The 27793-nt window shown below is 47.4% G+C and overlaps 1 protein-coding gene across 1 annotated transcript in view; it reads left to right on the plus strand.

The window, feature by feature from the left end:
• The window catches only part of LOC120038062 (cytoplasmic protein NCK1-like), a 35162-nt gene extending 8380 nt beyond the window's left edge, over nucleotides 1-26782 (plus strand). The window contains exons 2-3 of the mRNA XM_038984005.1: nucleotides 15711-16474; nucleotides 26165-26782. Of these exons, the coding sequence (XP_038839933.1) occupies nucleotides 15711-16474; nucleotides 26165-26365 (965 nt within the window). The 3' untranslated portion in view covers nucleotides 26366-26782. The remainder of the gene's footprint in view (nucleotides 1-15710; nucleotides 16475-26164) is intronic.
• Nucleotides 26783-27793: the final 1011 nt, after the last annotated feature.

The following is a 27793-nucleotide window of genomic DNA, read 5'->3' on the forward strand; positions in this document are numbered from 1 at the left end:
CTTGGCTAAGAGTTGAGGAGAGACCGACTGCATCACTTCTTTTTCTAAGAAACATTAATGTGTTGAAAATCCCAAATTGTTTGCATAGTCAACTTACACACAGCTCTGACACACACACTTATCCCACCAGACATGCCACCAGGGGTCTTTTCACACAGTCCAGAACAAATTCAAGAAAGCGAACAGTAATATATAGAGCCCTTATTGCATGGAACTCTGTTCCATCTCATATTAAATAAACAGCAAACCTGGTTTCAAAGCAACACCTCGCGGCACAACGCCTCTCCCCCATTGGACCCAGATAGTTAGAGGGTATGTATTGATATGTAGGCTACATTTTGATGTAATTCTGTCTTTGAGCTGTTCTTGTCTATGAATGTTCTGTATTATATCATTCTGTATTATGTGTCATGTTTTGTGTGGTCCCCAGGAAGAGTTGCTTCTGCTTTTTGCAACAGCTAATGAGATCCTAGTAAAATACCAAATAACCTCATTCTCTCCCTCCCTCCCCTCCTCATTCTCTCCCTCCCTCCCCTCCTCATTCTCTCCCTCCCTCCCCTCCTCATTCTCTCCCTCCCTCCCCTCCTCATTCTCTCCCTCCCTCCCCTCCTCATTCTCTCCCTCCCTCCCCTCCTCATTCTCTCCCTCCCTCCCCTCCTCATTCTCTCCCTCCCTCCCCTCCTCTCCTCATTCTCTCCCTCCCTCCCCTCCTCATTCTCTCCATCCCTCCCCTCCTCATTCTCTCCCTCCCTCCCCTCCTCATTCTCTCCCTCCCTCCCCTCCTCTCCTCATTATCTCCCTCCCCTCCTCTCCTTATTCTCTCCATCCCATCCCTCCCCTCCTCATTCTCTCCCTCCCTCTCTCCCCTCCTCATTCTCTCCCTCCCTCTCTCCCCTCCTCATTCTCTCCCTCCCTCTCTCCCCTCCTCATTCTCTCCCTCCCCCTCATTCTCCCTTTCTGTTTCCTGCCTTGGCCTCCCCAGCGAGGGAGCGGAAGCTCTAATTTGAGACACATTTCTCCCGAGGAGCAACAACAGGAAGTGAGGGGGAGGCAGATAGCCGGGTCTGTTGAAGAACAGCTAGCTCCATAAACCTGATAGACAGACAGTGGAAACATCCACACCACCATTTGGGGCGGCAGGTAGCCGGGTCTGTTGAAGAACAGCTAGCTCCATAAACCTGATAGACAGACAGTGGAAACATCCACACCACCATTTGGGGCGGCAGGTAGCCGGGTCTGTTGAAGAACAGCTAGCTCCATAAACCTGATAGACAGACAGTGGAAACATCCACACCACCATTTGGGGAGGCAGATAGCCGGGTCTGTTGAAGAACAGCTAGCTCCATAAACCTGATAGACAGACAGTGGAAACATCCACACCACCATTTGGGGAGGCAGATAGCCGGGTCTGTTGAAGAACAGCTAGCTCCATAAACCTGATAGACAGACAGTGGAAACATCCACACCACCATTTGGGGCGGCAGGTAGCCGGGTCTGTTGAAGAACAGCTAGCTCCATAAACCTGATAGACAGACAGTGGAAACATCCACACCACCATTTGGGGCGGCAGGTAGCCTAGTGGTTAAAGCGTTCGGCCAGTTACCGAAAGGTTGCTGGATTGAATCTCTGAGCTGACAAGGTAAAAATCTGTCTTTCTGCCTCTGAACAAGGCAGTTAACCCTCTGTCCCCTGGGTAGGCTGTCATTCTATATAAGAATTTGTTCATAACTGACTTGCCTAGTTAAATAAAAAAATATATAAAAATTGTCTGCTGGATAGATCACAACTACTGCATTAGTCTATAACCCTAGGAGCAGTCTCTATAGACTAACCCTTAGACAAGTTGATATAACTAGGAGCAGTCTCTATAGACTAACCCTTAGACAAGTTGATATAACTAGGAGCAGTCTATAGACTAACCCTTAGACAAGTTGATATAACTAGGAGCAGTCTCTATAGACTAACCCTTAGACAAGTTGATATACCTCTAGGAGCAGTCTCTATAGACTAACGCTTAGACAAGTTGATATAACTCTAGGAGCAGTCTCTATAGACTAACCCTTAGACAAGTTGATATAACTAGGAGCAGTCTCTGTAGACTAACCCTTAGACAAGTTGATATAACTAGGAGCAGTCTCTGTAGACTAACCCTTAGACAAGTTGATATAACCCTAGGGGCAGTCTATAGACTAACCCTTAGACAAGTTGATATAACTAGGAGCAGTCTCTATAGACTAACCCTTAGACAAGTTGATATAACTAGGAGCAGTCTCTATAGACTAACCCTTAGACAAGTTGATATAACTAGGAGCAGTCTCTATAGACTAACCCTTAGACAAGTTGATATAACTAGGAGCAGTCTCTATAGACTAACCCTTAGACAAGTTGATATAACTAGGAGCAGTCTCTATAGACTAACGCTTAGACAAGTTGATATAACTAGGAACAGTCTCTATAGACTAACCCTTAGACAAGTTGATATAACTCTAGGAGCAGTCTCTATAGACTAACCCTTAGACAAGTTGATATAACTCTAGGAGCAGTTTCTATAGACTAACCCTTAGACAAGTTGATATAACTAGGAGCAGTCTCTATAGACTAACGCTTAGACAAGTTGATAAAACTAGGAGCAGTCTCTATAGACTAACCCTTAGACAAGTTGATATAACTAGGAGCAGTCTCTATAGACTAACCCTTAGACAAGTTGATATAACCCTAGGAGCAGTCTCTATAGACTAACCCTTAGACAAGTTGATATACCTCTAGGAGCAGTCTCTATAGACTAACCCTTAGACAAGTTGATATAACTCTAGGAGCAGTCTCTATAGACTAACCCTTAGACAAGTTGATATAACTCTAGGAGCAGTCTCTATAGACTAACCCTTAGACAAGTTGATATAACTAGGAGCAGTCTCTATAGACTAACCCTTAGACAAGTTGATATATATAGGAGCAGTCTCTATAGACTAACCCTTAGACAAGTTGATATAACTAGGAGCGGTCTCTATAGACTAACCCTTAGACAAGTTGATATAACTAGGAGCAGTCTCTATAGACTAACCCTTAGACAAGTTGATATATATATAGGAGCAGTCTCTATAGACTAACCCTTAGACAAGTTGATATACCTAGGAGCAGTCTCTATAGACTAACCCTTAGACAAGTTGATATAACCCTAGGAGCAGTCTCTATAGACTAACCCTTAGACAAGTTGATATATATAGGAGCAGTCTCTATAGACTAACCCTTAGACAAGTTGATATAACCCTAGGAGCAGTCTCTATAGACTAACCCTTAGACAAGTTGATATATATAGGAGCAGTCTCTATAGACTAACCCTTAGACAAGTTGATATAACCCTAGGAGCAGTCTCTATAGACTAACCCTTAGACAAGTTGATATATATAGGAGCAGTCTCTATAGACTAACCCTTAGACAAGTTGATATAACCCTAGGAGCAGTCTCTATAGACTAACCCTTAGACAAGTTGATATATCTAGGAGCAGTCTCTGTAGACTAACCCTTAGACAAGTTGATATAACCCTAGGAGCAGTCTCTATAGACTAACCCTTAGACAAGTTGATATATCTAGGAGCAGTCTCTGTAGACTAACCCTTAGACAAGTTGATATAACTAGGAGCAGTCTCTATAGACTAACCCTTAGACAAGTTGATATATATAGGAGCAGTCTCTATAGACTAACCCTTAGACAAGTTGATATAACTAGGAGCAGTCTCTGTAGACTAACCCTTAGACAAGTTGATATACCTAGGAGCAGTCTCTATAGACTAACCCTTAGACAAGTTGATATATATAGGAGCAGTCTCTATAGACTAACCCTTAGACAAGTTGATATATATAGGAGCAGTCTCTATAGACTAACCCTTAGACAAGTTGATATATCTAGGAGCAGTCTCTATAGACTAACCCTTAGACAAGTTGATATAACTAGGAGCAGTCTCTATAGACTAACCCTTAGACAAGTTGATATATCTAGGAGCAGTCTCTATAGACTAACCCTTAGACAAGTTGATATATATAGGAGCAGTCTCTATAGACTAACCCTTAGACAAGTTGATATAACCCTAGGAGCAGTCTCTATAGACTAACCCTTAGACAAGTTGATATAACTAGGAGCAGTCTCTATAGACTAACCCTTAGACAAGTTGATATAACCCTAGGAGCAGTCTCTATAGACTAACCCTTAGACAAGTTGATATAACCCTAGGAGCAGTCTCTATAGACTAACCCTTAGACAAATAAGGCTCTAACATAACAAAATGTGGAAAAGGTCAAGAGGTATGAATGCTTTGTGAATGAACTGTATGTACAGCAATAGTTAAATGGATGGCCTTGACTAGAATACAGTATATACATATGAAGTGGGTAAAACGGTATGTAAACATTATTAAACTGACCAGTGTTCGATGTCTATGTACATAGGTCAGCAGTCTCTAAGGTCCAGGTCAGGGTACCAGGTAGCAGGCTAGTAACAGTGACTAAAGTACAGGGCAGGGTACTGGGTGGAGGCTAGTAACAGTGACTAAAGTACAGGGCAGGGTACTGGGTGGAGGCTAGTAACAGTGACTAAAGTACAGGGCAGGGTACTGGGTGGAGGCTAGTAACAGTGACTAAGGTTCAGGGCAGGGTACTGGGTGGAGGCTAGTAACAGTGACTAAGGTTCAGGGCAGGGTACTGGGTGGAGGCTAGTAACAGTGACTAAGGTTCAGGGCAGGGTACTGGGTGGAGGCTAGTAACAGTGACTAAGGTTCAGGGCAGGGTACTGGGTGGAGGCTAGTAACAGAGACTAAAGTACAGGGCAGGGTACTGGGTGGAGGCTAGTAACAGTGACTAAGGTTCAGGGCAGGGTACTGGAGGGCAGGGTACTGGGTGGAGGCTAGTAACAGAGACTAAAGTACAGGGCAGGGTACTGGGTGGAGGCTAGTAACAGTGACTAAGGTTCAGGGCAGGGTACTGGGTGGAGGCTAGTAACAGAGACTAAGGTTCAGGGCAGGGTACTGGGTGGAGGCTAGTAACAGAGACTAAAGTACAGGGCAGGGTACTGGGTGGAGGCTAGTAACAGTGACTAAAGTACAGGGCAGGGTACTGGGTGGAGGCTAGTAACAGGGACTAAAGTACACGGCAGGGTACTTGGTGGAGGCTAGTAACAGTGACTAAGGTTCAGGGCAGGGTACTGGGTGGAGGCTAGTAACAGAGACTAAAGTACAGGGCAGGGTACTGGGTGGAGGCTAGTAACAGAGACTAAAGTACAGGGCAGGGTACTGGGTGGAGGCTAGTAACAGAGACTAAAGTACAGGGCAGGGTACTGGGTGGAGGCTAGTAACAGAGACTAAAGTACAGGGCAGGGTACTGGGTGGAGGCTAGTAACAGAGACTAAGGTTCAGGGCAGGGTACTGGGTGGAGGCTAGTAACAGTGACTAAGGTTCAGGGCAGGGTACTGGGTGGAGGCTAGTAACAGTGACTAAGGTTCAGGGCAGGGTACTGGGTGGAGGCTAGTAACAGAGACTAAAGTACAGGGCAGGGTACTGGGTGGAGGCTAGTAACAGAGACTAAGGTACAGGGCAGGGTACTGGGTGGAGGCTAGTAACAGTGACTAAGGTTCAGGACAGGGTACTGGGTGGAGGCTAGTAACAGAGACTAAAGTACAGGGCAGGGTACTGGGTGGAGGCTAGTAACAGAGACTAAGGTTCAGGGCAGGGTACTGGGTGGAGGCTAGTAACAGTGACTAAGGTTCAGGGCAGGGTACTGGGTGGAGGCTAGTAACAGAGACTAAGGTTCAGGGCAGGGTACTGGGTGGAGGCTAGTAACAGAGACTAAGGTTCAGGGCAGGGTACTGGGTGGAGGCTAGTAACAGTGACTAAAGTACAGGGCAGGGTACTGGGTGGAGGCTAGTAACAGTGACTAAGGTTCAGGGCAGGGTACTGGGTGGAGGCTGGCTAGTGGTGACTATTTAACAGTCTGATAGCAGTCGGAAAGCACTGTTACGCCTTCACCACATTGTCTGTGTGGGTGGATCATTTCAGATTGTCAGTGACGTGTACGATGAGGAACTTGAAGCAGGCCTACCACTGTTTTCGTCTGTAAAACTTGATGATTGAGTTGGAGGCGTGCGTGGCCACGCAGTCATGGGTCAACAGGGAGTACAGGAAGGGGGCTGAGCACGCATCCTTGTGGGGCCCCTGTGTTGAGGATCAGTGAAGTGGAGGTGTTGTTCACCACCTGGGGGCGGTCCGTCAGGAAGTCCAGGAGCCAGTTGCACAGGGTGGGGTTCAGACCCAGGGCCCTGAGCTTAATGATGAGCTTGAAGGGTACTATGGTGTTGAATGCTGAGATGTAGTCGATGAACAGCATTCGAACTTTAGGGATATTCAGTATCAGCTTTTATTTAGTTTTATTTATATATAGTTATGTATTTTTCCTCGACCCTCGACCCCCGTCTACTTTATTGTCCATGGACTGAACATTAGCGAGTAATATACTTGGAAGCGGTGGATGTCAGGCACACCTCCTGAGTCGGAGCAGCTCCGAGGAGCAGTCTCTGGGATAACGCTCCGAGGAGCAGTCTCTGGGATAACGCTCCGAGGAGCAGTCTCTGGGATAACGCTCCGAGGAGCAGTCTCTGGGATAACGCTCCGAGGAGCAGTCTCTGGGATAACGCTCCGAGGAGCAGTCTCTGGGATAACGCTCCGAGGAGCAGTCTCTGGGATAACGCTCCGAGGAGCAGTCTCTGGGATAAGTGGAATTGTTTTGGGGGGTGCGAACAAAGGGTCCAATTGAGGAAAGTCATATTTCTGGTTATCGATTGGTAGATGGGTAAAAGTTTTATTTTTAATTTTTTTAAGCTGACACTGAATATACCTTTGAGGATAGTGACGTTTTTAATTAGGCTTTGGATGGTGTGTCAATATACCCAGAAACTACAAAGATACAGGTGTCCTTCTTAACTCAGTTGCCAGAGAGGAAGGACACTGGTCAGGGATTTCACCATGAAGCTAATGGTGATTTTAATACCGTTTTAATGGCTGTGATAGGAGAGAATTGAGAATGTGTTAACAACATTGTAGCTACTCCGTAATACCTAAATTACAGTGGTGCAAATCTAACACATCACTGAGTACCGCTTTCCATATTTTCAAGCATTGTGGTGGCTGTATCATGTTATAGGTATACTTGTCATCAGCAAGGCATGGTGAGTTTTTCAGGATAAAAGGAAACAAATAGAGCTAAGCACAGGCACAATACTAGAGAAAAACCTGGTTGTCTGCTTTCCAACAGGCACTGGGAGACAAATTCACCTTTCAGCAGGACAATAACCTAAAACACAAGGCCAAATCTACACTGGAGTTGCTTACCAAGAAGACAGTGAATGTTCCTGAGTGGCAGAGTTACAGTTTTAACTGAAATCTGCTTGAAAATCTATGGCAAATATTTTCAAACGGCTGTCTAGAAATGATAAACAACCAACCAGACAGAGCTTGAAGATTTTTTCACAATCCAGGTATGGAAATCTCTTGGAGACTTACCCAAAAAGACTCACAGCTGTAATTGCTGTCAAAGGTGTTTCTAGCACTTATTGACTAAGGGGGGTGAATATTTAAGTAAATTAGAGGAGGGAGAGGAGGAGGAGGTTGGGGGACAGGAGGAGGAGTGGGGACAGGAGGAGGAGGAGGAGTAGGGGGAACAGGAGGAGGAGGATTAGGGGGGACAGGAGGAGGAGGATTAGGGGGGACAGGAGGAGGAGGGTTAGGGGGGACAGGAGGAGGAGGATTAAGGGGGACAGGAGGAGGAGGATTAGGGGGGACAGGAGGAGGAGGGTTAGGGGGGACAGGAGGAGGAGGGTTAGGGGGGACAGGAGGAGGAGGATTAGGGGGGACAGGAGGAGTAGGGGGGACAGGAGGAGGAGGAGTAGGGGGGACAGGAGGAGGAGGAGGGGGGGACAGGAGGAGGAGGGTTAGGGGGGACAGGAGGAGGAGGATTAGGGGGGACAGGAGGAGGAGGATTAGGGGGGACAGGAGGAGGAGGATTAGGGGGGACAGGAGGAGGAGGATTAGGGGGGACAGGAGGAGGAGGATTAGGGGGGACAGGAGGAGGAGGATTAGGGGGGACAGGAGGAGGAGGATTAGGGGGGACAGGAGGAGGAGGAGGTTGGGGGACAGGAGGAGGAGTAGGGGGGACAGGAGGAGGAGGATTAGGGGGGACAGGAGGTTGGGGGACAGGTGGAGGAGGAGTAGGGGGGACAGGAGGAGGAGTAGGGGGGGGAGGAGGTTGGGGGACAGGTGGAGGAGGAGTAGGGGGGACAGGAGGAGGAGTAGGGGGGGGGAGGAGGAGGAGTAGGGGGGGCAGGAGGTTGGGGGACAGGTGGAGGAGGAGGAGGAGGGGGGACAGGAGGAAGAGGCATTGGCTTCCTTCCTCAACGACCACCGCTCAGTGTTTCCTCTCCTCACTTTTCTTATACAATAAGGAAGGGCTGTTTCCTCATCTCCTCCCTCTGCCTCCGCCACATTGTTCTCAACACCAATATGCTGGTTACGTTTATTATGCTCATAGCAACACGGTCTAGAACTGTTGTTTGTTTCAGAACTGTAGACAGGGACCGCTAACGGCGGAGAAAACACAGTTATAATATATACAGTTGAAGTCAGAAGATAAAAGAAGACATACACCTCAGTTCTGCTCACAAATGTTCTATAGGATTGAGGTCAGGGCTTTGTGATGGCCACTCCAATACCTTGACTTTGTTGTCCTTAAGCCATTTTGCCACAACTTTGGAAGTATGCTTGGGGTCATTGTCCATTTGGAAGACCCATTTGCGACCAAGCTGTAACTTCCTGACTGATGTCTTGAGATGTTGCTTCAATATATCCACATAATTTTCCTCCCTCCATAATGCCATCTATTTTGTGAAGTGCACCAGTCCCTCCTGCAGCAAAGCACCCCCACAACATGATGCTGCCACCCCCCGTTCTTCACGGTTGGGATGGTGTTCTTTGGCTTGCAAGACTCCCCCTTTTTCCTCCAAACATAACAATGGTCATTATGGCCAAACAGTTCTATTTTTGTTTAATCAGACCAGAGGACATTTCTCCAAAAAGTAAGATTTTTGTCCTCATGTGCAGTTGCAAACTGTAGTCTGGCTTTTTTTATGGCAGTTTTGGTGCAGTGGCTTCTTCCTGAGTGGGCTTTCAGGTTATGTCGATATAAGACTCGTTTTACTGTGGATATAGATGCTTTTGTACCTGTTTCCTCCAGCATCTTTACAAGGTCCTTTGCTGTTGTTCTGGGATTGATTTGCACTTTTCGCACCAAAGTACATTAATCTCTAGGAGACAGAACGCGTCTCCTTCCTGAGCGGTATGACGGCTGCGTGGTCCCATGGTGTTTATACTTGCGTACTATTGTTTGTACAGATGAACATGGTACCTTCAGGCGTTTGGAAATTGCTCCCAAGGATGAACCAGACCTGTGGAGGTCTACAATTTTTTTCTGAGGTCTTGGCTGATTTCTTTTGTTTTTCCATGATGTCAAGCAACGAGGCACTGACTTTGAAGGTAGGCCTTGAAAGACATCCACAGGTACACCTCCAATTGACTCAAATTATGTCAATTAGCCTATCAGAAGCTTCTAAAGCCATTACATCATTTTCTAGAATGTTCCAAGCTGTTTAAAGGCACAGTCAACTTAGTGTATGTAAACTTCTGACCCACAGGAATTGTGATACAGTGAATTATAAGTGAAATAATCTGTCTGTTAACAATTGTTGGAAAAATCACTTGTGTCATGCACAAAGTAGATGTCCTAACCGACTTGCCAAAACTATAGTTTGTTAACAAGAAATGTGTGGAGTGGTTGAAAAACGAGTTTTAATGACTCCAACCTCAGTGGATGTAAACTTCTGACCTCACCTGTATCTTTATTAGTGCTGCACCATTGTTCCTACATTATATAACCAATTACAGACATGTCTTAGTGATGATCATCCCCATGGCCTTCACAATGGACAGGCGCCAATCAGACCGCTGGCTTGTACACCAGGAAATATAGATCTTTTTTTGCTACTGCTCGACTAAAGAAATCTCGGTCGACCAACAGCTTATTGACCGAACAAAATGGGGTCAGCCCTAGTGGCTGTAGACTGGTTTTAAGGTGTATATGATGGAGTGGTTTAGAGAGCTCAGTGATAGCTCTGACCAAGGATGTGAAGCTGATACTATAGCTAAATTAAGTGATACTGGCAAGCACAATGTGCAAGTTTTTCCTGATCTATCGCAAGCCTCGCACAGTCCCATACATTGGTGGTATTGTTGCTTCCTGAGATGAGTAGAGTACTTTGATGAATGAATGTATACCTTTTTAGGTCAGGACAGGCCTCTCATTTTAGACAACCAGGCTTATACATGACTACTACTATTAGGACTGGAAGAACTACCTAGCAGCACAGCCCTGAACTGACAAGCTCAGACACGTTGAAATCACGACAGACACACAAGATACCCTAAAATACCACCTCTTATCGTAGGAGGATGACACTGGACTATCGCTCCAGAGGATACAGACCTACCATAGACCACCATATCTAGCTGATATTACGGGGGGGGGGGGGGGGTGCGGGTGTGTGGGATGGTGGGGGATGCCAGCCAGGCAAACACAGTGATCAGTCTCGGCCTCATGCTATTTTAATGCAAAGTGGTTGTTTTGAATAGTTGAGGAAAAGAGCTAAGTCAAGTCCCTTGATGCCCAGTGTGATAACGCTACTGTCACCTCGCTAGTTCTACACAGTTTAGGTCGGAAGTTTACATACACCTTCGCCAAATACATTTAAACTCAGTTTTTCACAATTCCTGACATTTAATCTTAGTAAAGATTCCCTGTTTTAGGTCAGTTAGGATCACCACTTTATTTTAAGAATGTGAAATGTCAGAATAATAGTAGAGAGAATGATTTATTTCAGCTTTTATTTCTTTCATCACATTCCCAGTGGGTCAAAAGTTTGAATTCACTCAATTAGTATTCGGTAGCATTGCCTTTAAAATGTTTAACTTGTCCATGTGGTCCCCCTAAAGACTGGTTATCAGCTTCTCCATGTGGTCCCCCTAAAGACTGGTTATCAGTTTCTCCATGTGGTCCCCCTAAAGACTGGTTATCAGTTTCTCCATGTGGTCCCCCTAAAGACAGGTTATCAGTTTCCATATAAAAACCACCAATGAAACGATAAAGGCTATATAGAAAATGTAAGGGTGCCATTTATGGAGCCAGCTTTTTGTCTAGGAGTCTAGTACGGCCTTATAGAGGGTTAGAGTCACAGCTAGATAGCTTTTTGTCTAGGAGTCTAGTACGGCCTTATAGAGGGTTAGTCACAGCTAGATAGCTTTTTGTCTCGGAGTCTGGTACGGCCTTATAGAGGGTTAGAGTCACAGCTAGATAGCTTTTTGTCTCGGAGTCTGGTACGGCCTTATAGAGGGTTAGAGTCACAGCTAGATAGCTTTTTGTCTAGGAGTCTAGTACGGCCTTATAGAGGGTTAGAGTCACAGCTAGATAGCTTTTTGTCTAGGAGTCTAGTACGGCCTTATAGAGGGTTAGAGTCACAGCTAGATAGCTTTTTGTCTAGGAGTCTGGTACGGCCGTATAGAGGTTTAGAGTCACAGCTAGACAGCTTTTTGTCTAGGAGTCTAGTACGGCCTTATAGAGGGTTAGAGTCACAGCTAGATAGCTTTTTGTCTAGGAGTCTGGTACGGCCTTATAGAGGGTTAGAGTCACAGCTAGATAGCTTTTTGTCTCGGAGTCTGGTACGGCCTTATAGAGGGTTAGAGTCACAGCTAGATAGCTTTTTGTCTAGGAGTCTAGTACGGCCTTATAGAGGGTTAGAGTCACAGCTAGATAGCTTTTTGTCTCGGAGTCTGGTACGGCCTTATAGAGGGTTAGAGTCACAGCTAGATAGCTTTTTGTCTAGGAGTCTGGTACGGCCTTATAGAGGGTTAGAGTCACAGCTAGATAGATTTTTGTCTAGGAGTCTAGTACGGCCTTATAGAGGGTTAGAGTCACAGCTAGATAGCTTTTTGTCTCGGAGTCTGGTACGGCCTTATAGAGGGTTAGAGTCACAGCTAGATAGCTTTTTGTCTAGGAGTCTAGTACGGCCTTATAGAGGGTTAGAGTCACAGCTAGATAGCTTTTTGTCTAGGAGTCTAGTACGGCCTTATAGAGGGTTAGAGTCACAGCTAGATAGGGGCTTCAAACTGTACTTTTGACCTTTAGTTGTGAGGTAACAGGGTCTGTTCTCAGGGCCTGTACTGTCCTGTTGTTGTGGCTGTCTCCATGTGGAGTCTAATGATGGAGTCTACCTGCCTGGCCTTAGTTCTGCTGGCTCATCAAACTACCATGGGACTGGCTGTTTGTCAGCTGTCTGTCTGTCGGCTGGCTGGCTGGCTGTCTGTCTGTCGGCTGGCTGCTGGCTGGCTGGCTGTCTGTCAGCTGACTGTCTGTCTGTCAGCTGGCTGTCTGTCAGCTGGCTGGCTGTCTGGCTGTCTGTCAGCTGGCTGTCTGTCTGTCAGCTGGCTGTCTGGCTGTCTGTCAGCTGGCTGGCTGTCTGTCAGCTGGCTGGCTGTCTGTCTGTCGGCTGTCTGTCAGCTGGCTGTCTGTCTGTGTCTGTCGGCTGGCTGTCTCTGTCTGTCAGCTGTCTGTCGGCTGGTTGGCTGTCAGCTGGCTGTCTGTCAGCTGGCTGGTTGGCTGTCTGTCGGTTGGTTGGTTGTCTGTCTGTCGGCTGGCTGGCTGGCTGGCTTAAAGGGTCACCAGGTCAGGGGTCACAGTGCTGAGTGGTCTGTCTTAAAGGGTCACCAGGTCAGGGGTCACAGTGCTGAGTGGTCTGTCTTAAAGGGTCAGGGGGGAGCGAGAGGCGGGGGGGAGAGAGAGGTGGCGGGGAGCGAGAGGCGGGGGGGTGAGGGGGGAGAGAGGTGGCGGGGAGCGAGAGGCGGGGGGGTGAGGGGGGAGCGAGAGGCGGGGGGGAGCGAGAGGCGGGGGGTTGAGGGGGCGAGAGTCGGATCTTGCTGTGGTGTCCAGCTGTGGTGAAGGGTAGCCTGAGGATGTTAGGGGTGAGTAGGTGATTAGTGAAATGTGACTGGGGCTTTTCCCAGCAAAGAGAGTCAGAGAGATGGCTAGTTACCACTGGGTGTTGCTGGTACCCTGCCTCTACTGTAGCACCCTGGGAGAGGCTGGCACTCTGCCTCTACTGTAGCACCCTGGGAGAGGCTGGCACCCTGCCTCTACTGTAGCACCCTGGGAGAGGCTGGCACCCTGCCTCTACTGTAGCACCCTGGGAGAGGCTGGCACCCTGCCTCTACTGTAGCACCCTGGGAGAGGCTGGCACCCTGCCTCTACTGTAGCACCCTGGGAGAGGCTGGCACCTAGCACAACATATGATTATGTTAGTTCAGAGCCAAGTCAAAAAAACACACAGCCATTTTCCAGCCAAAGATGGGAGTCACAAAAAGCAGAAATATAGATCAAATTAATCACTAACCTTTGATGATCTTCATCAGATGACACTCATAGGACATCATGTTACACAATACATGTATGTTTTGTTCGGTAATGTTCATATTTATATTTACATTGGCACGTTACGTGCAGTAATGTTTTGATTCCAAAACATCCGGTGATCTTGCAGATAGCCACAGAAATCCCAGAAATACTCATAATGAACATCGATAAAAGATACAAATCAAGTTTATTTTATATAGCCCTTCGTACATCAGCTAATATCTCGAAGTGCTGTACAGAAACCCAGCCTAAAACCCCAAACAGCAAGCAATGCAGGTGTAGAAGCAAGTCTATCTTTAATTCACAGAATTCACAGAATTAAAGATAGAATTAAAGATAGACTTCTCCTTAATTCAACCATTGTGTCAGTTTACTCAAAAAGCATAATCTGAGTACGGCGCTCAGAGCCCAATCCAGCCAAAGAAATTTCCGCAATGTTGGAGTCAACAGAAGTTAGAAATAACATGATAAATATTCACTTACCTTTGATGATCTTCATCAGAATGCACTCCTAGGAATCCCAGTTCGACAATAAATGACTGATTTGTTCCATAAAGTTCATCATTAATGTCCAAATAGCCACTAGTTGATAGCGTGTTCAGCCCAGTAATCCATCTTCATGAGCACTAGGTCCAGACAAAAACTCAAAAAGTTCCGTTACAGGTCATGGAAATATATCAAACGATGTATGGAATTAATCTTTAGGATGTTTTTAACATAAATCATCAATAATGTTCCAACCGGAGAATTCTATTGTCTCAGGCGTCACGAGCCTGAGACACTCTGCCAGACCACTGACTCATTCAGCTCCCATTCCCCCCTCCTTTATAGCAGAAGCCTGAAACAAGTTTCTAAAGACGGTTGACATCTAGTGGAAGCCTTAGGAAGTGCAACTTAACCCCATATATTAACCCCATATAACCCCATATTAACCCCGTATTCGGTAGGCCAAGCTTTGAAAAACTACAAACCTCAGATTTCCCACTTCCTGGTTGGATTTTTCTCAGGTTTTTGCCTGCCATATGAGTTATGTTATACTCACAGACATCATTCAAACAGTTTTAGAAACTTCAGAGTTTTTTATACAATACTACTAATAATATGCATATATTAGCATCTGGGACAGAGTAGCAGGCAGTTTACTCAGGGCACGCATTTCATGCAAAAGTGAAAATGCTGCCCCCTATCCCAAACAGGTTTTAAGTTTGCTGATGACACGACGGTGGTAGGCCTGATCACCGACAAAGATTAGACCGACTATATGGAGGAGGTCAGAGACCTGACCGTGTGGTGCCATTCATCAACCTCTCCCTCAATGTTAGCAAGACAAAGGAGCTGATTGTGGACTACAGGGCCGAACACAACCCATTCACATCGACAAGGCTGTAGTGGATTGTGTCGAGAACTTCAAGTTCCTCGGTGTCCACATCACTAAGGATCTATCATTGTCCACACACACACACCAACATAGTCGTGAAGAGGGCACAACAATGACTCTTTCCCCGCAGAAGGCTTAAAAGATTTGTCATGGGCTCTCAGATCCTCAAAAAAGTCTACAGCTGCATCATCTCTATACCAGGCGGTGTCAAAGGAAGGGCCCAAAAAATGTCAGACTCAAGTCTTAGACTGAAAGAAATATAAGAAATGTGAAATAATATATACTTTCACTTTTGATTCTTAAGTATATTTGGGAAATTCCATTTATTGTTGATATTTAAGTATATTTAAAACCAAATACTTTTAGACTTTTACTCAAGTAATATTTTACTGGGTGACTTTCACTTTTACCTGAGTCGTTTTCTATTAAGGTATCTTTACTTTTACTCAAGTATGGCAATTGGGTAGTTTTTACTCCACTGCTGGCGATGATGGTAGTAGGTACGTACTACTGTGTTCATGTGTGGCTCACTTGGTAGAGTATGGTGTTTGCAACGGCAGGATTGTGAGTTTGTGTCCCGCTTGGGCCACCCATGACTAAGTCGCTTTGGATAAAAGTGTCTTGCTTAAATGACATATTATTTATTATTGTATTAGCTATATCACACACACAAGTTTCACCTTTTTTATAATATCTCATGGTGCTCCCTGTCCTAACAGACCATAATATAACTGTCTGAATACCCTCTCAGTAACCATGACAACCTGGTGTTTCCCAACAGGCATCGGGAAGGTGAAGCGGAAAACGGGAATGCGTGACACGGCCTCGAACGCCGACGCCGACACGTGCTCCGACAACGGCGAGCGCCTGTACGACCTCAACCTGCCGGCACTCGTCAAGTTCAGCTACGCCGCCGAGCGCGAGGACGAGCTCTCGTTGGTCAAGGGTACACGCGTCATCGTCATGGAGAAGTGTAGCGATGGCTGGTGGCGTGGGGGGTACCAGGGACGTTCCGGATGGTTCCCTTCCAACTACGTGACGGAGGACGCCGACGGGACAGCGGGGGGAGGAGGGGGCGACAGTTTAGGGGACCCGGTAGGGTCACTGACTGAGAAACTAGCAGCAGTGGTTCACAGTGCGTCTAACGGGAACCGGAGACTCCACACGGTGCAGGCGTTGTACCCGTTCAGCTCGGGGAACGAGGAGGAGCTGAACTTTGAGAAGGGAGAGGTGATGGAGGTGGTGGAGAAACCAGACAACGACCCTGAGTGGTGGAAATGCCGTAAAGCAGACGGACAGCTGGGACTAGTGCCTAAAAACTACGTCAATGTGCTGCCTCCCCAGCAGGACTCCACTACCCAGAATGCCTCACCGGGCCCCGCGGGGCCGCCCACGCCTGACTGTGACTACATCTCTCCGGCCACGGTGGGGCGGTTTGCGGGGAAGCCATGGTACTATGGCAAGGTGACGCGTCATCAGGCAGAGGTGGCTCTCAACCAGAGAGGAGTGGAGGGAGACTTCCTCATCAGAGACTCCGAGTCATCGGTGAGTCCTGACCTTCATATATAGCCCAGGGTTTTAGACGTTTATAAGCTAGGGAGACTTACTCATCAGAGACTAGGTCATCGGTGTGTACCTACATCCCAAACTCTGATATGGACTTCCGCAAGTCCACGGAGACATCTTTAGCTGTGACTATTTGATATCTATTTCTACACTTTATTACAGCCACGATAGCCTAGCCTGGTTGCCAGTCTGTTTTCTGCTCTTTTGCCAACTCATTATACTGGTGTGCCAATTGGCTTGACCGTGGCGTAGGCAAAAGCACAGACAGATCTGGGACCAGGCTGGAGAGATCAGATCTGGGACCAGGCTGGCGAGATCAGATCTGGGACCAGGCTGGCGAGATCAGATCTGGGACCAGGCTGGCGAGATCAGATCTGGGACCAGGCTGGCGAGATCAGATCTGGGACCAGGCTGGCGAGATTGGATCTGGGACCAGGCTGGCGAGATCAGATCCAAGGTGTCTTTATTTAGACAGGGAGTCAATGCCGAGACCAAGGTGTCTTTATTTAGACGGGGAGTCAATGCCGAGACCAAGGTGTCTTTATTTAGACGGGGAGTCAATGCTGAGACCAAGGTGTCTTTATTTAGACGGGGAGTCAATACTGAGACCAAGGTGTCTTTATTTAGACGGGGAGTCAATGCCGAGACCAAGGTGTCTTTATTTAGACGGGGAGTCAATGCCGAGACCAAGGTGTCTTTATGTAGACGGGGAGTCAATGCCGAGACCAAGGTGTCTTTATGTAGACGGGGAGTCAATGCCGAGACCAAGGTGTCTTTATGTAGACGGGGAGTCAATGCCGAGACCAAGGTGTCTTTATGTAGACGGGGAGTCAATGCCGAGACCAAGGTGTCTTTATTTAGACGGGGAGTCAATGCCGAGACCAAGGTGTCTTTATTTAGACGGGGAGTCAATGCCGAGACCAAGGTGTCTTTATTTAGACGGGGAGTCAATGCTGAGACCAAGGTGTCTTTATTTAGACGGGGAGTCAATGCCGAGACCAAGGTGTCTTTATTTAGACGGGGAGTCAATGCCGAGACCAAGGTGTCTTTATGTAGACGGGGAGTCAATGCCGAGACCAAGGCGTCTTTATTTAGACGGGGAGTCAATGCCGAGACCAAGGTGTCTTTATTTAGACGGGGAGTCAATGCTGAGACCAAGGTGTCTTTATTTAGACGGGGAGTCAATGCCGAGACCAAGGTGTCTTTATTTAGACGGGGAGTCAATGCCGAGACCAAGGTGTCTTTATTTAGACGGGGAGTCAATGCCGAGACCAAGGTGTCTTTATTTAGACGGGGAGTCAATGCCGAGACCAAGGTGTCTTTAATGCCCTACCCCGCTCAAGGTCTCTGATTATATGGGCAGATAAATAATGACGTACAACGCTGGAGGCTCGTGTATCAGAGCAGAGAGATCAGAGAAAGTGAATCTCATTCTAGTTCTGTGAGATGGAGGCATGTTTCTCTCTCACCACAACAGTGGCCACGCGGTGGTCTATACAGGGGTGGTCTATACAGTCTATACACGTGGTGGTCTATACAGTCTATACACGGGGTGGTCTATACAGGGGTGGTCTATACAGTCTATACACGGGGTGGTCTATACAGGGGTGGTCTATACAGTCTATACACGTGGTGGTCTATACAGGGGTGGTCTATACAGTCTATACACGGGGTGGTCTATACAGTCTATACAGGGGGTGGTCTATACAGTCTATACACGGGGTGGTCTATACAGTCTATACAGGGGTGGTCTATACAGTCTATACACGTGGTGGTCTATACAGTCTATACAGGGGGTGGTCTATACAGTCTATACACGGGGTGGTCTATACACGGGGTGGTCTATACAGGGGTGGTCTATACAGTCTATACACGTGGTGGTCTATACAGTCTATACAGGGGGTGGTCTATACAGTCTATACACGGGGTGGTCTATACAGTCTATACACGTGGTGGTCTATACAGTCTATACACGGGGTGGTCTATACAGTCTATACACGTGGTGGTCTATACAGTCTATACAGGCGGTGGTCTATACAGGCGGTGGTCTATACAGGCGGTGGTTTATACAGGCGGTGGTCTATACAGTCTATACAGGCGGTGGTCTATACAGGCGGTGGTCTATACAGGCGGTGGTCTATACAGTCTATACAGGCGGTGGTCTATACAGGCGGTGGTCTATACAGGCGGTGGTCTATACAGTCTATACAGGCGGTGGTCTATACAGGCGGTGGTCTATACAGTCTATACAGGCGGTGGTCTATACAGATGGTGGTCTATACAGTCTATACAGGCGGTGGTCTATACAGGCGGTGGTCTATACAGGCGGTGGTCTATACAGGCGGTGGTCTATACAGGCGGTGGTCTATACAGGCGGTGGTCTATACAGTCTATACAGGCGGTGGTCTATACAGGTGGTGGTCTATACAGTCTATACAGGCGGTGGTCTATACAGGCGGTGGTCTATACAGGCGGTGGTCTATACAGTCTATACAGGCGGTGGTCTATACAGGTGGTGGTCTATACAGGCGGTGGTCTATACAGGCGGTGGTCTATACAGGCGGTGGTCTATACAGGCGGTGGTCTATACAGATGGTGGTCTATACAGATGGTGGTCTATACAGATGGTGGTCTATACAGTCTATACAGACGGTGGTCTATACAGTCTATACAGACGGTGGTCTATACAGTCTATACAGGCGGTGGTCTATACAGATGGTGGTCTATACAGGCGGTGGTCTATACAGGCGGTGGTCTATACAGTCTATACAGGCGGTGGTCTATACAGGCGGTGGTCTATACAGTCTATACAGGTGGTGGTCTATATAGTCTATACAGGCGGTGGTCTATACAGATGGTGGTCTATACAGGCGGTGGTCTATACAGGCGGTGGTCTATACAGGCGGTGGTCTATACAGACGGTGGTCTATACAGGCGGTGGTCTATACAGGCGGTGGTCTATACAGTCTATACAGGCGGTGGTCTATACAGTCTATACAGACGGTGGTCTATACAGGCGGTGGTCTATACAGTCTATACAGGCGGTGGTCTATACAGGCGGTGGTCTATACAGGCGGTGGTCTATACAGTCTATACAGGCGGTGGTCTATACAGGCGGTGGTCTATACAGGCGGTGGTCTATACAGGCGGTGGTCTATACAGGCGGTGGTCTATACAGGTGGTGGTCTATACAGTCTATACAGGCGGTGGTCTATACAGGCGGTGGTCTATACAGGTGGTGGTCTATACAGTCTATACAGGCGGTGGTCTATACAGGCGGTGGTCTATACAGGCGGTGGTCTATACAGGCGGTGGTCTATACAGTCTATACAGGCGGTGGTCTATACAGGCGGTGGTCTATACAGGCGGTGGTCTATACAGGCGGTGGTCTATACAGTCTATACAGGCGATGGTTTATACAGTCTATACAGACGGTGGTCTATACAGTCTATACAGGCGGTGGTCTATACAGATGGTGGTCTATACAGGCGGTGGTCTATACAGGCGGTGGTCTATACAGATGGTGGTCTATACAGGCGGTGGTCTATACAGGCGGTGGTCTATACAGTCTATACAGACGGTGGTCTATACAGTCTATACAGATGGTGGTCTATACAGGCGGTGGTCTATACAGGCGGTGGTCTATACAGGCGGTGGTCTATACAGGCGGTGGTCTATACAGGCGGTGGTCTATACAGACGGTGGTCTATACAGGCGGTGGTCTATACAGGCGGTGGTCTATACAGGCGGTGGTCTATACAGGCGGTGGTCTATACAGTCTATACAGGCGGTGGTCTATACAGTCTATACAGACGGTGGTCTATACAGACGGTGGTCTATACAGTCTATAACAGGCGGGTGGTCTATACAGGTGGTGGTCTATACAGGCGGTGGTCTATACAGGCGGTGGTCTATACAGGCGGTGGTCTATACAGGCGGTGGTCTATACAGGCGGTGGTCTACACAGGCTGTGGTCTATACAGGTGGTGGTCTATACAGGCGGTGGTCTATACAGGTGGTGGTCTATACAGTCTATACAGGCGGTGGTCTATACAGGCGGTGGTCTATACAGGGGGTGGTCTATACAGGGGGTGGTCTATACAGGGGGTGGTCTATACAGGGGGTGGTCTATAAAGGCTATACAGGGGTGGTCTATACAGGGGGTGGTCTATACAGGCGGTGGTCTATACAGGTGGTGGTCTATACAGTTTATACAGACGGTGTCTATACAGGCGGTGGTCTATACAGACTATACAGGGGGTGGTCTATACAGGGGTGGTCTATACAGGGGGTGGTCTATACAGGGGTGGTCTATACAGGTGGTGGTCTGTACAGTCTATACAGGCGGTGGTCTATACAGGCGGTGGTCTATACGGCGGTGGTCTTATACAGGCGGTGGTCTATACAGGCGTGGTCATACAGGTGGTCTATACAGTCTATACAGGCGGTGGTCTATACAGGCGGTGGCTCTACAGTCTATACAGGCGGTGGTCTATACAGGGGTGGTCTATACAGGGGTGGTCTATACAGTCTATACGACGGTGGTCTATACAGCGGCGTGGTCTATACAGACGGTGGTCTATACAGACGGTGGTCTATACAGACGGTGGTCTATACAGGCGTGGTCTATACAGGCGGTGGTCTATACAGACGGTGGTCTATACAGACGGTGGTCTATACAGAAACGGTGGTCTATACAGGCGTGGTCTATACAGGCGGTGGTCTATACAGACGGTGGTCTATACAGGGGGTAGTCTATACAGTCTATAACAGACGGTGGTCTATACAGACGTGTCTATACAGTCTATACAGGGGTGGTCTATACAGGCGGTGGTCTATACAGTCTATACAGATGTTGGTCTATACAGTCTATACAGGGGGTAGTCTATACAGTCTATACAGACGGTGGTCTATACAGACGGTGGTCTATACAGTCTATACAGGGGTGGTCTATACAGGGGGTGGTCTATACAGGGGTGGTCTATAAAGGCTATACAGGGGTGGTCTATACAGGCGGTGGTCTATAAAGGCTATACAGGGGGTGGTCTATACAGGGGGTGGTCTATCCAGGCGGTGGTCTATACAGGGTTGTGGTCTATAAAGGCTATACAGGCGCTGGTCTATACAGGCGGTGGTCTATACAGGCGGTGGTCTATACAGGCGGTGGTCTATACAGGCGGTGGTCTATACAGGCGGTGGTCTATACAGGCGGTGGTCTATACAGGCGGTGGTCTATACAGGCGCTGGTCTATACAGGCGCTGGTCTATACAGGCGGTGGTCTATACAGGCGCTGGTCTATACAGGCGCTGGTCTATACAGGCGCTGGTCTATACAGGCGCTGGTCTATACAGGCGGTGGTCTATACAGGCGGTGGTCTATACAGGCGCTGGTCTATACAGTCTTCAATGAATGCACAGACCGTGAACCCGCACCGGCCCAACACACATCAATTCTTAGAATATCAGGCACGTTTTCACATGACGTTTTTTTAGGGCTTTTTTCTCAAAATAACTCTGATTGCTTTTATTTGCATTTTTACTTTGCATTTTTCATGCCACGAGAGGTACCTGATCCTGGTAGGCGCACTACATGACCTAAAGTATATGTGGACACCTGCTCCTCAAACATCTCATTCCAAAATCATGGGCATTAATATGGAATTGGTCCCCCCTTTACTGCTATAACAGCCTCCACTCTTCTGGGAAGGCTTTCCACTAGATGATGGAACATTGCTGCTATAACAGCCTCCACTCTTCTGGAAGGCTTCCACTAGATGTGAACATTGCTGCTATAACAGCCTCCACTCTTCTGGGAAGCTTTCCACTAGATGTAGGAACATTGCTGCATAACAGCCTCCACTCTTCTGGGAAGGCTTTCCACTAGATGTTGGAACATTGCTGCTATAACAGCCTCCACTCTTCTGGGAAGGCTTTCCACTAGATGTTGAACATTGCTGCTATAACAGCCTCCACTCTTCTGGGAAGGCTTTCCACTAGATGTTGGAACATTGCTGTTATAACAGCCTCCACTCTTCTGGGAAGGCTTTCCACTAATGTTAGAACATTGCTGCTATAACGCCTCCACTCTTCTGGGAAGGCTTTCCACTAGATGTAGAACATTGCTGCTGCAACAGCCTCCACTCTTCTGGAAGGCTTTCACTAGATGATGGAACATTGCTGCTGTAACAGCCTCCACTCTTCTGGGAAGGCTTTCCACTAGATGTTAGAACATTGCTGCTATAACAGCCTCCACTCTTCTGGGAAGGCTTTCCACTAGATGTTAGAACATTGCTGCTATAACAGCCTCCACTCTTCTGGGAAGGCTTTCCACTAGATGATGGAACATTGCTGCTGTAACAGCCTCCACTCTTCTGGGAAGGCTTTCCACTAGATGTTGGAACATTGCTGCTATAACAGCCTCCACTCTTCTGGGAAGGCTTTCCACTAGATGTTGGAACATTGCTGCTATAACAGCCTCCACTCTTCTGGGAAGGCATTCCACTAGATGATGGAACATTGCTGCTATAACAGCCTCCACTCTTCTGGGAAGCTTTCCACTAGATGTTGGAACATTGCTGCTATAACACCCTCCACTCTTCTGGGAAGGCTTTCCACTAGATGATGGAACATTGCTGCTATAACAGCCTCCACTCTTCTGGGAAGGCTTTCCACTAATGATGGAACATTGCTGCTATAACAGCCTCCACTCTTCTGGTAAGGCTTTCCACTAGATGTTGAAACATTGCTGCTATAACAGCCTCCACTCTTCTGGGAAGGCTTCCACTAGATGTTGGACATTGCTGCTATAACGCCTCCACTCTTCTGGGAAGGCTTTCCACTAGATGATGGAACATTGCTGCTATAAGCCCTCCACTCTTCTGGGAAGGCTTTCCACTAGATGATGGAACATTGCTGCTATAACAGCCTCCACTCTTCTGGGAAGGCTTTCCACTAGATGATGGAACATTGCTGCTATAACAGCCTCCACTCTTCTGGGAAGGCTTTCCACTAGATGATGGAACATTGCTGCTATAACAGCCTCCACTCTTCTGGGAAGGCTTTCCACTAGATGATGGAACATTGCTGCTATAACAGCCTCCACTCTTCTGGGAAGGCTTTCCACTAGATGTTGGAACATTGCTGCTATAACAGCCTCCACTCTTCTGGGAAGGCTTTCCACTAGATGTTGGAACATTGCTGCTATAACAGCCTCCACTCTTCTGGTAAGGCTTTCCACTAGATGTTGGAACATTGCTGCTATAACAGCCTCCACTCTTCTGGGAAGGCTTTCCACTAGATTTTGGTACATTGCTGCTATACCAGCCTCCACTCTTCTGGGAAGGCTTTCCACTAGATGTTGGAACATTGCTGCTGTAACAGCCTCCACTCTTCTGGGAAGGCTTTCCACTAGATGTTGGAACATTGCTGTTATAACAGCCTCCACTCTTCTGGGAAGGCTTTCCACTAGATGTTGGAACATTGCTGCTGGGACTTGCTTTTATTCAGCCACAAGAGCATTAATGAGGCCTGATTTGGCCTTACTCGCAGTCGGCGTTCCAATTCATCCCAAAGGTGTTCGTTGGGTTTGAGGTCAGGGCTCTGTGCAGGCCAGTCAACTTATTCCACACCGATCTGGACAAACCATTTCTGTATGGATCTTGCTTTGTGCACGGGGGCGTTGTCATGCTGAAACAGGAAATGGCGTTCCCCAAACTGTTGCCACAATGTTGGAAGAACAGAATCATCTAGAATGTCATTGTATGCTGTACTGTTAAGATTACCCTTCACTGGAACTAAGAGGCCCGAACCATGAAAAACAGCCCCAGACCATAATTCCTCCTCCACCAAACTTTACAGTTGGCACTGCATTCGGTCAGGTAGCGTTCTTCTGGCATCTGCCAAACCCAGATTCGTCTGTCGGACTGCCAGATGGTGAAGCATGATTCATCACTCCAGAGAAAGCGTTTCCACTGCTCCAGAGTCCAATGGCTGAGAGCTTCACACCACTCCAGCCGACGCTTGGTATTGCGCATGGTGATCTTAGGCTTGTGTGCAGCTGCTCGGCCACGGAAACCCATTTCATGAAGCTCCCGATGAACAGTTGTGGTAATGTTGCTTCCAGAGGCAGTTTGGAACTCGGTACTGAGTAGTGCTACCGAGGCTTCAGCACTCGGCGGTCCCGTTCTATGAGCTTGTTTGGTCTACTACTTTGCGGTTGATCCATTGTTGCTCCTAGACGTTTCCGGAGCAGCTCTAGCAGGGCAGAAATTTTACGAACTTACGTGTTGGATAGGTGGCATTCTGTATCACGTTGAAAGTCACTCGTCAGTGAGGCCGTTCTACTGCCTTTCTTGGCAATTTCTCGCATGGAATAGCCTTCATTTCTCAGAACAAGAATGGACTGATGAGTTTCAGAAGAAAGGTCTTTGTTTCTGGCCATTTTGAGCCTGTAATCGAACCCACAAATGCTGATGCTCCAGATACTCAACTAGTCTAAAGAAGGCCAGTTTTATTGCTTTTTTAATCAGAACAGTTTTCAGCTGTGCTAACATAATTGTAAAGGGGTTTTCTAATGATCAGTTAGCTAATCCAAGTTTATAATTTTAAAAAGGCTAACACAATGTGCCGTTGGAACACAGGAGTGATGGTTGCTGATAATGGGCCTCTGTACGCCTATGTAGATATTCCATTAAAAATCTGCCGTTTCCAGCTACAACATTAACAATGTCTACACTGTATTTCTGATCAATTTGATGTTTATTTTAATGGATTTAAAATTAAAATAAATGCTTTTCTTTCAAAAACAAGGACATTTCTAAGTGACCCCAATCTTTTGAACGGTAGTATGTGTGTGTGATATATATATTAGTCTCTGCTGTAACCAATGAGCTTTATCTTGACATCTAGCAAGTTAACAAACCAAATGCCCTGAGCTGAACATAATTTATTTGACACATCTTAGAGTTATTATATTAAACTTATAGTTATAAACAGTGGTGTAGCACTCAGCCTTGTCGAGGAGGAACCTGTCAGTAAGCATTTCGTTGGACGGTGTATACCATACGACTAATTCAACTTGAAACTGTTGGTGCTCATTGGTCCATTTTTAGATGAAAATGCCCTACAGTCACAAGTAGTAGAATCTGTCATGAGATAAATAGGGCTATTTTTACTGTCTGCTCAGTTTACAGCTTGTATTGACCTTTCTCTGTATTTCTCTCTCTTGCTCTCTCTCTCTCTCTCTCTGTGTCTCTCTCTCTCTCTCTCTCTCTCTCTCTCTCTCTCTCTCTCTCCCTCTCTCTCTCTCTTCTCTTCTCTCTCTCTCCTCTCTGTCTCTCTCTCTCTCTCTCTCTCTCTCTCTCTTCTCTCTCTCTCTCTCTCTCTCTCTCTCTCTCTGGCTCTCTGCTCTCTGGCTCTCTCTCTGGCTCTCTCTCCTGGCTCTCTCTCTGGCTCTCTCTCTGGCTCTCTCTCTTTCTCTCTCTCTGTCTCTCTTCTTCTGTCTCTCTTTCTGTCTCTCTCTCTGTTTCTCTGTCTCTCTGTCTCTCTCTCTGGCTCTCTCTCTCTGTCTCCTCTCTGTCTCTCTGTCTCTCTGTCTCTCTGTCTCTGTCTCTTTGTCTCTGTCTCTCTCTCTGTCTCTGTCTCTGTCTCTCTCTGTCTCTCTCCCTCCAGCCCAATGATTTCTCCATCTCCCTGAAGGCCCAGGGGAAGAACAAGCATTTTAAGGTTCAGTTGAAGGATGTTGTGTACTGCATTGGCCAGAGGCAGTTCAGTTCTCTGGAGGACTTGGTGGACCACTACAAGAAGGCTCCCATCTTCACCAGCGAGCAGGGAGACAAGCTCTACCTGGTGAAGGCCCTGGCTGCCTCTTGATCACACACACACACACACACACACACACACTGACAAACACACGGAGGGAAACAAACAGTACATACACTCACACTGAAAGACTGGAGACTTCACATCACTAGGACTACTTATGTGCCAGGAGCTGTGAGCAAGAAGGAAGAGGAGAGAGAGAGAGAGAGAGAGAGAGAGAGAGAAGAAGAAGGAAGGGGAGAGAGAGAAGAAGAAGGAAGGGGAGAGAGAGAAGAAGAAGGGAATGGAGAGAGGGGAAAAAGGACATTCTGGATTCTGTCAGACCTGTAGGTGGATTATGTGTTTAGGTCTTCTAGGTCATTATGCCATCTACTAAATCTATACTGAACAAAAATATAAACGCAACATGTAAAGTGTTGATTACATGTTTCATGAGCTGAAATAAAAGATCCCAAAAAATATTCCATATGCACAAAAAGCTTATTTCTCAAAATGTTTGTGCACATTCCTGTTAGTGAGAATTTCTCCTTTGCCAAGATAATCCATCCACCTGACAGGTGTGGCATATCAAGAAGCATGATCATTACACAGGTGCACCTTGTGCTGGGGACAATGAAAAGCCACACTCTAAAATGTGCCGTTTTGTCAAACAACACAATGCCACAAGTATTAAGGGCGCGTGCAGTTGGCATGCTGACTGCAGGAATATCCACCAGAGCTGTTGCAAGATAATTGCTACCATAATCCACCTCCAATGTAGTTTTAGAGTATTTGTAAGTACGTCAAACTGGCCTCACAACCGCAGACCACGTGTAACCACACTAGCCCACATCCGGCGTCTCCACCCATGGCTGCGCCCCGCCCCGCCCCGGCCCAATCATGTGAAATCCATAGATTAGGGCCTCGTGAATTTTTTCCAATTGACATATTTCCTCATATGAACTGTAACTCAGTAAAATCTTTTGAAATTGTTGCATGTTGCGTTTATATTTTTTCCAGTATACGTTTAGTTGTGAATAAAATATATATATATATAGTTTATTTTTTAAAATGTGATGTTTTTTTATTCTACCCAAACATACCCAATAACGACCAGTCACCAGTGAGCAATGTTTTGGATTGGGGGTGCAGTCGACGAGGGATGCTGCCAAGTGATTAGTAATAAAGGCCTAGTTCAATAAATATAAATATTTTTATCAGCAGATGCTGCAGCGCCTTCATCGCCCCTTCATCGCCCCTTCATCGCCCCTTCCTCGCCCCTTCGTCGCCCCTTCGTCGCCCCTTCCTCGCCCCCTCATCGCCCCTTCCTCGCCCCCTCATCGCCCCTTCCTCGCCCCTTCATCGCCCCTTCATCGCCCCTCATCGCCCCTTCCTCGCCCCCCTCCCCCTCATCGCCCTCATCGCCCTCCTCGCCCCTTCATCGCCCCTTCATCGCCCCCTCATCGCCCCTTCCTCGCCCCTTCATCGCCCCTTCATCGC

Source organism: Salvelinus namaycush, unplaced genomic scaffold (assembly GCF_016432855.1).
Source record: "Salvelinus namaycush isolate Seneca unplaced genomic scaffold, SaNama_1.0 Scaffold207, whole genome shotgun sequence".
NCBI classification, from domain to species: Eukaryota; Metazoa; Chordata; class Actinopteri; order Salmoniformes; family Salmonidae; genus Salvelinus; species Salvelinus namaycush.